Source organism: Lithobates pipiens, unplaced genomic scaffold (genome assembly GCF_037356315.1).
Source record: "Lithobates pipiens isolate NorthernLeopardFrog02 unplaced genomic scaffold, aLitPip1_a1.2 Scaffold_22, whole genome shotgun sequence".
Classification (NCBI taxonomy): Eukaryota; Metazoa; Chordata; class Amphibia; order Anura; family Ranidae; genus Lithobates; species Lithobates pipiens.
The window spans coordinates 33,277,211-33,295,154 of NW_027507784.1; the positions used below are offsets into that span (position 1 = coordinate 33,277,211).

The window sequence follows — 17,944 nt, forward strand, 5'->3', positions numbered from 1 at the left end:
ACCCACACCAAAGAACAAACCGGACCTATCCTTGCTCCTCATCAGCTGGCATCTCCAACCCCACTAGACCTTCAGTCCTCTCTGAAACCTGCTCTGAGAGGAATGAAGGTGTAGAATTAGGTGTGTCACAGCCAAGTGCTTCCGGGCACTCTGCTAGCAGTACACCCACGTCCGATTATAGCAGGCAAAAGTCCCTGCCCCAGCTGCTGGACCGGCGAAAGAAGTTCACTCCCAGCCATCCACATGCCCGGTGGTTGAATGCTAGCTTGGCTAAATTGCTAGAACTTCAACTGCTGCCTTTTCAGTTGGTAGACTCGGCCCCCTTCCGTGAGTTTGTACAATGTGCGGTTCCTCAGTGGCAGGTCCCCAAACGCCACTTTTTCTCACGGAAGGCGATTCCGGCTCTCTACCGGCATGTGGAAGGCAATGTCCTTGCCTCGCTGGACAGGGCGGTCAGCGGTAAGGTGCATATTACCGCTGACCCATGGTTCAGCAGGCATGGACAGGGACATTACCTGTCTTTTACGGCCCATTGGATCACTCTTCTGGCAGCTGGGAAGGATGCAGGACAAGGTGCAGTAGTGTTGGAGGTTGTTCCACCTGGTGCAGCGGTTCTTGGGCAGGTACCCGGGCTTACAGGATGTCCTGAAGCAAGCCAGGAAAGTCTGTGTGCATTTCCGCCGATCATTTAATGCCTGTGCTCGGCTGGCTGAGCTCCAAAAGGAGTTGAACCTGCCCAAGAACCGCCTTATATGTGACATGCCCACCAGGTGGAACTCAACGTTGGCCATGCTGCAGCGGCTGCACACGCAGCAGAGGGCCATCAATGAGTACCTGTGCGACTACGGCACCAGGACAGGGTCAGGGGAGCTCGGTATTTTTCACCACGCCAGTGGGGCATGATCAGATCTCTGCTTCCACTCTTACGCTGACGACACGCAACTTTATTTCCGGATCAATGGAAAAAAAGATCACCAACAACAACTTGAAAACTGCCTCAAATCAATAGAGGACTGGATGACCACCAACTCCCTCCAGCTGAACCAATCAAAGACAGAGCTTCTTATCTTACACCCAAATCATAAGCCTGCAACCAAAACCTCCTGGTCTCCACCAACCGTCTTTGGGCAGACTATCTCCCCAAAGACCAAAGCGAAGAGTCTCGGGGTTATTTTAGACGCACAAATGTCAATGGATGCGCAAATAGGATCTGTAGTCAGTCGATCTCATCATCTGCTGCGCATGCTTCGCAGACTCATCCCTTTTATCCCAAAGAATGACAAAGCAGTGGTAGTTGGAACAATCATTAATTCACAACTGGACTACGCAAACTCGCTTTACATAGGATTACCACAATATCAACTTGCGTGATTACAACTGATCCAAAACACGGCGGCAAGGCTGATAACAGGAAAAAAACCCTGGGAATCCATTTCTCCTTCACTGAGGAGCTTACATTGGCTAACCGTAAAAAATCGGATCACGTTCAAGACCCTTTGCCTCACCCACAAATGCGTGCATAGAGAAGCTCCGCAATACCTAATGGAGAAAATAAATCATTACACACCAAACCGCAGTCTTCGATCAGCCAACAAAAACCTCCTCCTCGTGCCCAAAGCCCGGTATAAATCCAAGGGTGATCGGAGATTTTCTGTCCAAGGGCCTCGGCTATGGAATGCTCTACCAATCAACATCCGCCTGGAAGAAAATCACCTGGCTTTTAGGAAAAAACTCAAGACCTTCCTCTTTTAGCAGATGATCAAAGCTCGCCACAGAGCCTAGAGGCGATTCAGTTCGCATTGTGCGCTATACAAGTATTTCATTCATTCATTCATTCATCAGGGATGCATGCACTGTCCTGTCACCATTTGAGGAGGCCACAAGGATGGTGAGCAGTGACAGTGCATGCATCAGTGACACAATACCTCTTGTCCACCTCTTGGAGCATACGCTGCGTGGAATAATGGACAGGGCACTTGAGGCAGAACAGAGGCAGGAAGAGGAGGACTTCCTTGCCTCTCAAGGCCCCCTTTATCCAGACAGTGTTCCTGCTGTGCCACCCATCACACAGGAAGAGGATGAGGAGGAGGAAGAGAGGAGGAGTAGGATGATTGTGTCAGCATGGAGGTGGAGGCTGGTACTCAGCATCAGCAGCAGCAGCAGTCTTGTAGGGATGATTTACAGTCCCAAGAAACACGTGGACTTGTACGTGGCTGGGAGGAGGTAGCTGCGGATCATGTTGTCCTTAGTGACCCAGAGGACTTCGGACCGAATGCCTCAGCTAATCTACGCTGCATGGCCTCCCTGATCCTGCAAAGCCTGCGGAAGGATCCTCGTATTCTTTGGATCAAGGAGAGGGACCATTACTGGCTGGCCACTCTCCTTGATCCACGGTACAAGGGTAAGGTTGCCGACCTTATCTTGCCATCGCAGAGGGAGCAGATGATGAGACATCTCTGGGAGGCCTTGCAGAAAGGTCTGTGCAACGCGTTCCCAGAGACTGGGAGGTTACAAACTACTGGTCCTGGACAACGTGTTGCTGAGGCATCGGTCAGAAGGAGCGGTGGAGAAGGTGGCCATCTGACTGATGCTTTCAGACAATTTTTTAGTCCGCAGCCCCAAGGTATGATCGGTTCCAACAACCATCGCCAGCATCTGATTTACATGGTGCAGGAATACCTAGGGGCAAGGTCAGACTTGGACACTTTTCCCACCGAAAATCCTCTGGCTTACTGGGTCTTGAGGATGGATCACTGGCCAGAGCTTGCACAGTATGCAATTGAGCTACTGGCCTGTCCTGCATCCAGCGTTCTTTCGGAACGCACCTTCAGTGCTGCTGGTGGCTTTGTTACTGATCACAGGGTGCATCTGTCCACCGACTCAGTTGATCAACTGACCATCATCAAGATGAATCAGTCTTGGATCACCCACAGCTACCAAGCACCTGAAGCTGATGTAACCGAATAATTTTTTTTAAATATCACATCCCTTCAAGACTGCCTATGCTGATGCTGAGTGACTGTCCTGTTATGTTGATTGTCTATCCTCTTCCTCCTCCGCTGATATGTTGGAAGAACATTTCTGGTTCTGGGTGATGCCATCAGCCCAATTTTATGCCCCTGTTTAACAGGGGCGTTTAATTACAATTTTTGATGCAATGCTTTGCAGCAGGGCTAATTCCTGCAATAAAACTAGAGTATATGGGAGAGGTTGCAGTGTCGTGGCATCAGCACCAGTGCCTAAGGCCCAATTTTTCTGCCCCTGTTTAACAGGGGCGTTTAATTACAATTTTTGATGCAATGCTTTGCAGCAGGGCTAATTCCTGCAATAAAACTAGAGTATATGGGAGAGGTTGCAGTGTCGTGGCACCAGCACCAGTGCCTAAGGCCCAATTTTTCTGCCCCTGTTTAACAGGGACATGTAATTGCAATTCTTGATATAATATTTCACAGGAGGGCCCGTTCCTGTGCCCACCCAGAGTAACTGTGAGGACTTATAGTGTTGTGGCACCAACACCACAACCACCAAAGGTCAATTTTTCTACCACTGTTCAACAATGGCATGTAATTACAATTCTTGATATAATCGTTCACAGCAGGGCGCTCCGGCGCCCACCAAGAGTCACTTTGAGGGCTTACAATGTTGTGGCAAAACCAACACCTTGTTCCGCCATTTCTGCAGAGCATATAGGGCAGGCCCCTACTTTCAAACATCCAACTTACAAACATCTCCTACTTGCAAACGGAAGGAGACAACAGCAAGTGAGATGAAAAAAGATGGACGACAAAACAAATTATACAGGGGTGATAACCCTTCCCTATGTTTTCCAAAAAGCTTAAAAATAGTTTTTTTGACTGGAGCTACACTTTAAAAATGTACCAGTTGAAAATTACAAACAGATTCAACTTAATACAACAAACCTACACAGTCCCTATCTTGTTTGCACCGCCTGTATACTGCTGTTCTGAGTATATAGGGCCTGGGGGCTACACGCATTTCCTTTTTTTAATATGGGTACGGGGTTCCCCTTAATATGCGTACAAGACCCAAAGGGGCTGGTAATGGGCAGGAAGGGCTACCCATGCCATTTTTCTCAATGATTTTCAACCATATTGCAGGAACCAGATATAACATTTAAACCGCAAGCAGTTTTAAATGATATTTCCGTTTAATGTCATTTTGTGCAGGGACTGTTCTAAACACGGGAAACACGTGGCACTTCACAGGCATACTACAGACACCCCCCAGGCACCATATTTAAAGGAATATTTCACTTTTTTTTCACTTTAATCGTCATTAAAATCAGTGCTCCCGCCAAAACTGACATTTTTAAAAACATTTTAGGCATTGACCCATGTCCCCTGGGGCAGGAGCCAGGTCCCCAAACCCTTTTTAGGACAGTATCTTGCATATTAGCCGTTAAAATTAGCACTTTTAATTTCGAACGTTCAAGTCCCATAGACTTCAATGGGGTTCTAAAGTTCGTACGAATTTGGGGTCCGTTCGAAAGTTCTGGTGCGAACCGAACCGGGGGGTGTTCGGCTCATCTCTAGTGACAGGTACTCAGGTACTCGGGTACTCAGATGGGCTGTGACAGGTACTCAGGTACTCAGATGGGTTGTGACAGGTACTCGGGTACTCAGATGGGCTGGGACAGCTACTCGGGTACTCAGATGGGCTGGGACAGCTACTCGGGTACTCAGATGGACTGGGACAGCTACTCGGGTACTCAGATGGGCTGACAGATGCTCAGGTACTCGGGTAATCAGATGGGCTGACAGTTGCTCAGGTACTCGGATACTCAGATGGACTGTGACAAGTACTCAGGTACTCAGATGGGCTGTGACAGGTACTCGGGTACTCAGATGGGCTGACAGGTACTCAGGTACTCAGATGAGCTGACAGGTACAGGGTGACAAGCCGCATCCCCGATCACCGCTCTGCACGCGCCCTAGGTGCGGGCACGAGCCCTGTAATGGCACAGTACATCTGACCGGCTGTGATTGGACACGGGCAGTCACGTGTATATGGGGAGGTGGATAAGGATGAAAATCCCACAGATCGGGGATGGGCTGTGTCCGAGGGACACTCCTCAACCACGATCGCTGCGCTGCGGGCCCCCGGGGGCCCACAGGAGCGACGAAATACCGAGGCCGTCATATGACATCCACCCAGGATGGCCCGGTATTGAAGTGGTTAAGATGAAAAAACATCTGAGAGTGCCGGCCCTCCCAGCCCCCCTGTTTTACTTACCTGACCCTTCGAAAGTCCTGCGCTCGCCTCCGACTTCCTCTTTTCCACTCAGCCTGGCCACTGATTGGCTAGAGTGGATGGATTGAAAGCAGCGCAGCCACTGGCTTGCGCTACTGTTAATCACATCCAATGATGAGGCGCGGCGGGGGCGGGGCTGAGTGATACAGTGATATATCTCTATATATCTATATCTATATATATCTCTATATCATGGCTGTATCATGGGAGCGCGCCCGCAAGTACTTCTCACCATGCGAGGGAGCTCATATGAACATGAGAAGTACTTGCGGGGGGAAGCCGAGACAGCCGCCGAGGGACCCCAGAAGACCAGGCTCGAGGTCACTCTGTGCAAAACGAGCTGCACAGTGGAGGTAAGTATAACATGTTTGTTATTTAAAAAAAAGAAATTTACTTTACAACCTCTTTAAGCATAGTATCTGAAATGGGTCTGTCAGCAGTAGGAAAACCCGCTATGGGGTCAGTCAGTGGTTGGGCCTGAGTGGTGTTGTTTCCTGAGGTCCTGCTTACTTCCATGTCCTGGCTTCTGTGTTATCTGACAGGAGAGTCCATCCTGGGCTTAGACTTGGCCGGACTCCTAGTAGATGGACTAGATGTGCCTGAGGACGATCCGCTATGTGGGGTTTCCTGTACGATCGGTTTGCGGGGCCCTCTGTGTCCGTTCGCGTGAGTGACTGCCCTGTCTTCCGTCCGTTGTGTGAGGGAGCCACCGCCATTTTGTGATGGCCGTGGGACTTCAATGCGAAGAAGCTGGGCAGATTAGTAGGCTGCGGTGGTTTTTTTTTTCGCCTCGTCATCCCCAGGCTGTCTGTGAGTGTCGCCGTGTAGATTGCGCCCGTGGATGGGTTTGGTGCGCTTCCGATGTGTTGGGATCTCTCCGATGGCCGAGCAGAGCTCTAGCTCAAACGTCCATCTTAGAGCTCGGTCGCCATGCCCCCTCCAAGTTTCGGAAATTTGAAAATCCGAAAATAAGAAAGGAAAATATGAAAATTAGAACGAAAATCCAAAATAATAACTAACTAATAATAACTAACTATTCAATTTTAGGTATTGGAATTTTCTTTCAAATTTGGCTGTTATGAATGTAATAAATACAAATTTATCTGAAGATACGAATTGTCCAAAATAAAGAATGCTGAATCTAAACAAATGGAACAAAACTAAATAATAATAAATAATATTAATAATATGTTTTAATTATTATTGTTATTTATTATTATGAATTTGTTACCTTCCATTTGTTTAGATATGTCATTCGTTATAATAGATAATTGGTAACTTCAGATAAATTCGTATTCATTACGTTCACTAACATCCAAATTTGAAAGGAAATGCCAATACCTATGATTTAATAGTTAGTAATAATTAAGTTATTATTAGTTAGTTATTTCAGATTTTTGAGTTTTCCGGTTTTTTTTTCTGATTTGTGTTCTTTTGAATTTTGGGATTTTCATACTTATTTTTGGTTTTCTGAAATTTCGGATTTTCGAATTTACGAAATTTAGGAATTTTCAAATTTACGAATTTCTGAAAATTCTAATTTTACGATTAGTCGGAAAAACTAGAAAATTCTGAAATTTGGATATTTGGAAAAATTCTGAAATTTGGATATTAGGAAAAAATTGAAAATTCTGAAATTTGGATATTTCTGAATTAACAAATTTTCCTAAATTCGTTAAAAAATTAATTTGGAACCAAACGAATTGCACATGTCTAATAATGATATAATTAATATATATTATTGCTCTCACTATTTCACAGTATAAATGAACCCCTTATAGTAGTGACTCTCTCACTCAACATTTCCTATCTATTTACTAATGCTGCTAGCATTAGTAAATAGATAGGAAATGATATCATTTGTACTTGTTTTTAATGTTTTCCTCACATTTGGTTATTTTCTGGTTTCCAGGCCTAGGCGAATAATGTCATACATCCCAGTAGTCTTCAGGAGGAGGGGTATTCTCAGCTAAGCACACCCTCCAGCCTGGATTCCTCTGCAAAGGGTAGATGGATTCCAGGAAATAAATGCTATATGAATTATCTGCCCTTATTCAAGATGGCCACGACCAGAAATGTTAGAGGGTGCTTTTTAAAGTGATTTCTCAACAAAATAATGCATGGAGACATGGATGGATGGGGGAGTTTATGTTGGTTTGTAGTGCTCAGATGCAGCGTAGTGTCACTTTAACAGTTTCTATTTTTTATTTTTTTTATTTTACATCACATCATACATGGTCAGAGAACACGATTACACAATGTGATAAACACAAACATATTTTCTCTAAATCTGTTAGCTAAAAAGCAGACTTTCTTTTTATATATGATGGGGTTTAAATTACTTTTGTTGCCTCAAGAATGAAGGTTCCATAAAATCAGCCCTAAGGAAGCAGACATTCTGAATGCCCATGAAATGCATTGGCTGTACCAATCTTTAAATAATAAACACATCTGTGATCAGAATTGATCTGTTGTTTTTCCTGATAACTGACCACTTTGAAATGAAGACTTTCTAGATTTCAACACTTCTGTCTTTGGTAGAAACGCACGGCAACCACTGACCACCCAAAACTAAGATATACAATTTGTTGCCTTGACCTGTGTTTTTATTATGGTAGAGAGAAGTGACAGCACAGATCATTAGTGTAGGTATTTGTGTTACTCACCTTACTGATACCGTCCACAATTAACTTCTTTATTTCGGTTTTGTCCATACGGTCAAGAACTTTTTCGACTGTTGCTTGTGCGTGTTCCAAAGTATGGTGGCTAATGATGAGCTCAACCATATCCTCCACAGATCTATCTTTAATATCCTTCATCTGAATTTTGCTTCCAGAAAAAGGTGGCTCTATTAAACAAAGAAAGTATTGAAATCCTAATATGCCTTCCTCTCCCAGTGTTTTTAGATGGGTTGCCATGATGTTGCCTATTTCCTTTTCCATTCTGGTGTTGGGCAGAGATTTTCTCGACTGTGAAGGTCCTGGAATAGAGACATAGATGTAAGAATCTGAACACATACAGCACATGAAAGGCCAGTTCATCCAAAACTAATATATTAATGTCTTAGAAGCTGGTATATTGAACCCCCTCCAGTGTCCCAAATTGATCTCTATGAACTGTTTGGATTCTCACCAATCATGTCGCATTCTTTACAATGTAGAATAAAAGAAGCATTTACAACACTGAAAGAAACAGCAGGTGGGGGGAGATAAGAACGGAACCTTATATCCTTATTTATGTGTTTGCGTAGCAAGTTTCCAGGCCCCCTCCGGTCTAATGAGCACTTCCAGGGCCAAAGACAGCTGACATCCTTCTGTATATGGTGGGTTGTGAAGCATGGTGGGCGCAAGGTGGATAAAGTTATTGGGCGCCAGACACTCCTTGAATGCAAAAGAGATATTTATTTCTCTTAATAAACTTTTTGGGGGGAAGAGGGTGAGGGCCAGGACTCCCTTAGGTAGTTGCAAGTTCAATTGGCAGACTCCGAAATCAGATTTAGTTTATTGGAAGAAATGTGTAAAACGTGCTTGGGCTCAACATGTCCATGGTAGAAGGCTGCTTTGCACTGCATCTCCATGTCAGAGCACCACTTGTGTTCAGCATGCCCATGGTAATGTGCTCGGAGTGCTCTGCATGTACCGTGCTCTGCATGTCCAGAATGTCCTTTGCAAAGTATCTTTTGCTAGCAGTACACCACCAGTTAATTTCAGCAGGCAAATTTTGCAACTTGTAAAAAATGTAAAATAAAAAAATTGCACTAGGTGTGGAATAAACAATACATAAATAAATGAATAAATAAACCATGAAGGATACCCTGCAGCTAAGCACTATAACCCCGATATAGGGCACAAAGATATATAAATAGATAAAAAGTGCAGCGCTGGGTGATAAACGAATGATGCAAGTGATTATGAATTAAAACCGTGATAATACAAAGGTGTGTTCTAAATAATCAAGTAATCAAAAAAACATCATAATAGTCCATATGTGTTAATATGATCAATCCATAAGCAACAAACACGTGTATCCAACGCAAAAACATTTCATGGGTGAAATAATTCAACAAAGAAATCCAAATGATAAGTTTCCACCACTAGTGCAGCCCGTCACTTAGGAATAAGCAATGGAGGCTTACCAAAATGCCAGCGACCACCCTTGTTCAGGGGGGTCACATAAGACTTAGTAGAACAGCAGGCTTGCTGTTGAAGTACCACCGACTGTCCTCACAGGTAACCGGCCAACGTCTGTGGAAAGTGGTTTCAAAGGTGCTTCTGTCAGGAGATGATCACTTCACATCAATGGACGTTTCCTTCCACCAGTGGGATGTGGTCATCCAATGAATTTCCACAAAAAGTTTTAAGGAGAAAAAAAGACTCCAATAGTGCAGAGATACCTTTGACTCATTTATTTTAAAAAAAAAGTACCAACAGGTTCACAATACATAAAAACGTTCATTGCAAGGATAAAAGATAAAAAAAAGTCCTTCTGATCTCCAAAAAAGCATTACGTGCACTCAAACTGCGTGTGTGCGCAACGTCCCTACGGCCGTTTCATCACAGCTAACATCATCAACCTCAACTCTGACCAGTTTCCAGTCCCGACTGCTGAAAAACATCCCCACAGCATGATGCTGCCACCAACATGTTTCACGTGTTCTTTGGGTGATCTGATGTGTTGGGTTTTCACCAGACATAGCATTTTCTTTGATGGCCAAAAAGTTAAATTTTAGTCTCATCAGACCAGAGCACCTTCCTCCATACATTTTGGGAGTCTCCCACTTGCCTTTTCCCAAACTCAAAACGTGCCATTTAGTTTTTTGCTGAAAGTAATGGCTTTCTTCTGGCCACTCTGCCATAAAGCCCAACTCTATGGAGCGTACGGCTTATTGTCCTCCTATGTACAGATACTCCAGTCCCTGCTGTGGAACTCTGCAGCTCCTCCAGGGTTACCTTAGGTCTCTGTGCCACCTCTCTGATTAATGCCCTCCTTGCCTGGTCCGTGAGTTTTGGTGTGCGGCCGTCTCTTGGCAGTTTTGCTGTTGTGCCATGTTTTTTCTATTTGGTTATGATAGATTTGATGGCACTCCAAGGATCATCAAAGATTTGGATATTTTTTTTATAACATAACCCTGACTTTTACTTCTCAACAACATTGTCCCTTACTTGTTTGGAGAGTTCCTTGGTCTTCATGGCAGTGTTTGGTTAGTGGTGCCTCTTGCTTAGGTGTTGCAGCCTCTGGGGCCTTTCAAAAAGGTGTGTATATGTAACGACAGATCATGTGACACTTAGATTGCACACAGGTGGACGTCATTTCACTAATTATGTGACTTCTGAAGGTAATTGGTTGCATCAGAGCTTTTTATGGGCTTCATAACAAAGGGGGTGAATACGTATGCACATGCCAATTAAAACTTTTTATCAGAAATAAAAAAACTGATATGTATATATTTTTTCTAATTTTACCTCACCAGCTTAGACTATTGTGTTCTGATCCATCACATAAAATTCAAATTAAAAAAACCATTGAACTAAAGGCTGTAATATAACAAAATAGGTGAAAAGCCGGGGGGGGGGGGGAGGGGGGGTAGTGAGTACATTTGCAAGGCACTGTATGGCAGGTAATAACAATAAAAACAACAGCCATTGCAATGTTCAGAATGAATTATCCCTCCCTAATTCAAAGGTAATACATGAATATATGTGTACCAGTCCGTGGCTGAAGGGGGGAGGGGGGTGGCTAGTCAGGAACAGTCCAAAAGATGGAAAGGGACAATGGCTGAAATAATATCTGCGTATCCATGGGAAATAGAATCCAATCCAAATAGCTATAGATAGCCTGAATGTGATCAAAAAGCGTTATATCCTGTCAGGTATTCACTGGGAAAACTCAATGGTTGATAGTCCGCTCTCATAAGTGTACATAATGATCAGGATGACATCAGATTATATAGCAAAAGTCAAAAAAGGTTAAAAAAAAGTACAGACAAGCCCACTTTCATGCACTTCCATGTGCTGTGTTCCTGGGATGCAGCCCACACTACGGATTGCGTAAAGGGAGGCCGTGATGCCGGGTGCTGTTTGGGATGGCGATTGACGTTCAAAGGAGTGACGTCAACGCATTTCACGGAGAACACCCAGCTTCCTCAGGACTGGCTCCCCCTTAGCTGAGACCCGTATAAATACACAAAATGTTTTACTCATCTTGAATTATTTCACAGGAGAATCAAATTAAGCATGTGTTACGCCCCCACACAAAGAGTGTGTCATTTTATAGTATTAACCCCTAGGGTATAATCATAGTAGTAATAATCTAAGCATCTCCCAAACACATTAGAAAAACATATATCAATAAATTAGAGAAATATATATAAAAATAAAATAGAAAAAAAATTATGTATATATTGTAGTGCACACACAACATAATTAAGAACATCATTAGACAATAAAAGACAATAGGATTTGTTTACGAAGGACAAATCCACTTTGCAATACAAGTGCACTTGGAAGTGCAGTCGCTCTAAATCTAAAGGGGTAGATCTGAAATGAGTGGAAGCTCTGCTGATTTTATCATCCAATCATGTGCAAGCTAAAATGTGTTTTTTAATTTTCCTTGCATGTCCCCCTCAGATCTACAGCGACTGCACTTCCAAGTGCACTTGCAGTGCAAAGTGGATTTTCATTTAGTAAATAACCCCCATTGAAAAATTGTGAAAATGTATGAACCGGGGGCAAGGCAAACAAGGATACTGTAGATATCGGATCAATTGATGGAAAATGATTGATCTAGAAAAACTTGAAGATTTAGTTCTCTGTTAAGTCCATGTGGAATCATAACATTTAATTTATATATGCAGAATTTTTATTTTTTAAGCAGGACTCTGTAAAAGTCACCTTGTCTCTTACTAAGTTGTAGAGCATAAATCCCCTTAACCTTCAGTCCATCAGGTCTGGACCCATGGTGCAAGATTAAATGTTGAGCCAATGGACTTTTAGGCTCTTTATGTTTTATGTCTCCGAAATGTTCACCAATGCGGACGCGCAACTGACACTCTCGTCTTCCCCATATAGATCTTATTACAGGGATATTGTAAACTATAAATCATCTTAGTGGTAGCACAGTCAATAAGACTTTTAATTCTATAGGTTTTAGCATTATCCGCATTGGTGAACATCTCGGTACATTCAACGTAACGACAAGTCTGACAGTGCCCACATGGAAACATGCCTATAGATCTTGAAAAAGATGTTAACCAAGAATCATCTGGTGACCTGATATATTCAGACCGAGTGATCATGTCAGAAAGATTTGCAGCCCTCCGTGCAGTCATGAGGGGAATCCCCCACTATCCCAGACAAGGTGGGGCAACGAGAAAGTAGACCAATGTCTCTCCAGGATCTCCCTCACCCTGGACCACTGCGAACCAAATTGAGTGATGAAGCTAACTGGTTCATTTTGTGTAGCCTGACCCAGTTGGGGGGGGGGGGGGGTTGGGGAGGGTCTTATTCCTCTATTTATGATCTGGTGGTGATAGATCACTGCAGATTCCTCAGAGATCTATGTCATGTCCGGCCCCTCCTCCACCCCCCCTCCCCGTCTTCTGGGAGACACACAGGTCCCAGAAGACAGCAGGGACCAGCGAGGATGTGCATGTACAGTAGGGAACCAGGCTATGAAGCCAACTTTTTTACCCTTAAAAATCTCCATAGGCGATGTTTAAAAAATTATACAGGTTACATGTTTTGAGTTACAGAGGAGGTCTAGGGCTAAAATTATTGCTCTCGCTCTAACGATCGTGGTGATACTTCACATGTGTGGCTTGAACATTGTTTTCATATGTAGGCGCTACTCATGCATACATTCGCTTCTGCGTGAGATCGGTGGGACGGGGCGTGTTTAAAAAATATATTTTTTTATTATTTATTTTATCTTTTATTTTTTATTTTTACACTGTTTTACATCAGTTAGCTGGCTGGCTGTAAGTGGATGCCCGTCCACGGTGATATCGGGAGGAGTTTGGCGTGCTGATATCACTGCGTACTGAATCTTAGTGGACGGGCGTCCACATACAGCTGGTCGGCTAACTGATGCTTGTTTTTTCCTGGAAATTGTAAGTGTGTTAACTTTTGTATTTTAATAAAACTTAAATGGTATTGAAGTTTGATGACGCTCAAATGCGAAACGCGTAGGAGTTGTGGGAGACATACGGTCCTTGAATACAAGCCAGGAACAGGTCGGCCCAGTGGAGGGAGACTAACACCACCTGCGGAACATCAGTGGCTTGCCCGATTTTAGAACGGTTTTCTCATTGCTGGAAAGGCTTGGTGTCGGCCAATAGACACATTGAAATGTGAGTGCAATACGTTTTTTATTGATTTTTCCATTAAAGTCAAAACGGTTTTACACTATATTGGTTCCATTTAATTTTGTATGAATATATGGACATTGAGGAATTGCTAACGGGAGGAATGCGTTGTGGATTGGTTATCCGTTGAATGAACCGAAGGCTTACTGATTGGGGACATCTGGTGAGTGGCCATTCTGCTTGGTGACGGTGGCACAGTTTTGGTTATTTTAGTTGACACAAGTGGACTTTTGATTAGAAGATGATCGGTGATTAAGATGGCACAGTTGGAGCAATCGAATTAAAATATCGCACAATAAGGACGCTATATTTTTTGCAATTATAAATTAATGTCTTGTGTATATATTTTGGATAATATGGGGGCACAGTGATTATTTAGTGAATATAAGTATTATTAAGTATACTCTATTGAGAAGGGGGTAGTATAAATAGTGAGTGGGAGGCGCAATCCGCTAAAGATATATATTTCACTATTGGTGGCTTTTCTTTTCTGGGCTATATGTTATCTACTCTGAAACTATCCACTATATGAGAACCCGTTAAGGTATCCTCCGTGTTTGGTGGAGTCCAGACCCTTAGAAGTATATATCTGGTTCTGGGACTGAGCTCTGCGATTGGCATCCATTGGTTACCTTCCTTGCTTAAAGCTTTGACATGCTTTTTGTGCTTGCGAGTTGGTAAGTCTCCAATTCTTAAGGTGTTCGCATGCGGTGGTGGATCTCACTTGGAATCACTGTGTTTTGTTTGTGTGTGATTATCACGAAGGGAAGCATCCGTCATTGATTCCACTTCAGAGTTTATACTCAAAGACTACTAAAGACTTTTTTTTTATTTATTCATCCATTTATTTGTAATCACTATTTTCTATGCATGGATTCACTTCTATAGGTTTTTATATTTTAACGATATTATGTCACTATAATTAATTTTTATATGGTGTGAATAATTGTTAATTTAATAATTTGGCACTCAGTATTTTTTAGAGCTGCTACATATATTTTCTCTGTTTCTACTGTATGTATCGTACTTCTAGCAGCTGCTTTTTTATTTTAAGATTTTTTGTGTGTTTATAGTTTAGCATAGTATTTATACACATTTTTTTCAATAAAAAAATGCTATGGAGACGGGTAGGGCCATCTTCCCCTCACTCATCTCCATATCAAGCCATCAAGAGGACGTGATCGCCTCCGCCGCTGCTGATGGCTCTGGTAAGCGACAAAGGGCACTGGAGAGCGGCAGGAGGGGGGGCCCTCTCTCACCTCTGATAAAAGTGATCTTGTGGCGAATCCACCGCAGAGACCACTTTTATCTTAAATCGGACCGCTTACTGAAGAAGAGGATACCGGGGTTATGGTTATGGTTAAGGTTATAGCTGCTGCCATAACAAAGATATCCCTCTTCAAAGTGACAACGTATATCGGCGTGGGCTGGTCCGGAAGTGGTTAAGGACCGGAAGAATTTGCCCCCTTAATGACCAGGCCATTTTTTTGCGATTCGGAACTGTGTCGCTTTGACTGACAATTGTGCGGTCATGCGATGCTGTACCCAAACAAAATTTAGGTCCTTTTTTTCCCCACAAATAGAGCTTTCTTTTGGTGATATTTGATCACCGCTGCATTTTTTATTTTTTGCGCTATAAACAAAAAATGAAGGACAATTTAGAAAAAAAAAAGATTTATTACTTTTTGCTATAATAAATATCCCCCAAAAAATAAAGAATAATGAATTTCTTCATCAATTTAGGCTGATATATATTCTTCTACATATTTCTGGTTAAAAAAAAATAAAAAATCGCAATAGCCGTATATTGATTGTTTTTGTGCTAAATTTATCGCGTCTACAAACTATGGGATAGATTTATGGACTTTTTTTTATTGTTTTTACTAGTAATGGCGGCAATCTGTGATTTTTAGTGGGACTGTGACCTTGCGGCAGACAAATCTCACCCCAAATGACACTTTTTGGAGACCAGTGACATTATTACATTGATCAGTGCTATAAAAAAATGCACTGATCAATGTAAAAATGACACTGGCAGGGAAGGGGTTAACACTAGGGGGCAATCAAGAGGTTAACTGTGTTCCCTCAGCATGTTCTAACTGTAGGGGAGGGTGGGCTTACTGGGACATGACAGAGATCACTGTTCCCGATCACTGGGAACAGTAGATATCTGACATGTCTCCTGTCAGAATGGTGAAATGCCTTGTTTACAAAGGCAGATCATCAGTCTGCCTCTGTCCCTCACCCAGGAGAGCCAACCTGCCGCAGTACAACTGCAGCTGCTGGTCCTTAACCACTTCAGCCCCGGACCAATTAACAGCCTAAGGACCAGAGGTCTTTTTACAATTTCGCACTGCACTGCTTTAACTGGTAATTGCGCGGTCATGCAATGTTGTACCCAAATGAAATTTGAGTCCTTTTCTTCCCCCAAATAGAGCTTTCTTTTGGTGGTATTTGATTGCCTCTGCGATTTTTATTTTTTGTGATATAAATGGAAAAAGACTGAACATTTTGAGAAAAAAAGATATTTTCTACTTTTTGTTATAAGAAAAATCGAATAAACTCAATTTTAGTCATACATTTAGGGCAAAATGTATTCAGCCACATGTCTTTATTAAAAAAAATGTCAATAAGCGTATATTTATTGGTTTGCGCAAAAGTTATAGTGTCTACAAACTAGAGTACATTTTCTGGAATTTACACAGCTTTTAATTTATGACTGCCGATCTCATTTCTTGAGGTGCTAAAATGGCAGGGCAGTTCCACCCCCCCTCCCCCCAATGACCCCATTTTGGAAAGTAGACCCCCCCAAGGAAATTTCTGAGAGGCATGTTGAACCCATTGAATATTTTTTTTTTTTGTCCCAAGTGATTGAATAATGACACAAAAAAAAAAGTTTACAAAAAGTTGTCACTAAATGATATATTGCTCACACATGCCATAGTTATATGTGGAATTGCACCCCAAAATATATTCTGCTGCTTCTCCTAAATACGGGGATACCACATATGTGGGACTTTTTGGGAGTCTAGCCGCGTACGGCACCCTGAAAACCAATCACTGCCTTCAGGATTTCTAAGGGTGCAAATTTTTGATTTCACTCCTCACTACCTATCACAGTTTCTAAGGCCATAAAATGCCAAAATAACACAAACCCCCCCCCCCCCCAAATGATCCCATTTTGGAAAGTAGACACCCCAAGGAAATTGCTGAGGGGCATGTTGAGCCCATTGAATATTTTTTTTTTTTTGTCCCAAGTGATTGAATAATGACACAGAAAAAAAAAAAAGTTTACAAAAAGTTGTCACTAAATGATATATTGCTCACACATGCCATAGTTATATGTGGAATTGCACCCCAAAATATATTCTGCTGCTTCTCCTGAGTACGGGGATACACATAAGTGGGACTTTTTGGGAGTCTAGCCGTGTACGGCACCCCGAAAACCAATCAATGCCTTCAGGATTTCTAAGAGTGCAAATTTTTGATTTCACTCCTCACTACCTATCACAGTTTCGAAGGCCATAAAATGCCAAAATAACACAAACCCCCCCCCCCCCCCAAATGACCCCATTTTGGAAAGTAGACACCCCAAGCTATTTACTGAGAGGCATGTTGAGTCCATGAAATATTTTATATTTTGCCACAAGTTGCAGGAATATTACAATTTTTTTTTTTTTGCACAAAGTTGTCACTAAATGATATATTGCTCACACATGCTATGGGCATAAGTCAAATTACACCCCAAAATAAATTCTGCTGCTTCTCCCGAGTGCAGGGATACCACATGTGGGGGACTTTTTGGGAGCCTAGCCACGTACTGGACCCCGAAAACCAAGCACTGCCTTCCGGATTTAAATATAAAACGCTACCAAAAAAACTGTTAGCGATCGCAGGGATCAGGCCTGACTCTGCGATTGCTGCAGTTATGTGTTTAGTGTTTTGTAAGTGACAGTGATCGATCGATACTGCACTTGGGTGGGCTGGGCGGAGGGGCAAAACGCAGGTGCTAGCAGGTATCTGGGCTGATTATACGGTGATCGTTGGTGAAAGGGTTAACTAGGGGCAATCAGGGGGTTAAAACCATTATTGGGTAGTATATGGGGGTACCTAGCGCTATAAAAACCTGGCGGTGAACCTAAAAAAATAACTAGCTACCTAGCGACACTAGTGACACTAATGCAGCGATCAGAAAAATGATCGCTTAGTGACACTGGCAAAAGGGGGTGAAAGGGTTAACTAGGGGCAATCAGGGGGTTAAAACCATTATTGGGTTGTATATCGGGGTACCTAGCGCTATAAAAACCTGGC

The 17,944-nt window shown here is 42.9% G+C and overlaps 1 protein-coding gene across 25 annotated transcripts in view; it reads right to left on the minus strand.

Annotated features, from left to right (window-relative positions):
* LOC143923526 (uncharacterized) overlaps window positions 1-17,944 on the minus strand; it is a 213,321-nt gene that overhangs the window by 108,751 nt on the left and 86,626 nt on the right. For all 25 annotated transcript variants that reach the window (XM_077447270.1, XM_077447271.1, XM_077447263.1 and 22 more), the window contains one exon: window positions 7,938-8,251. In XM_077447270.1, coding sequence (XP_077303396.1) covers window positions 7,938-8,251 — 314 coding nt within the window. The remainder of the gene's footprint in view (window positions 1-7,937; window positions 8,252-17,944) is intronic.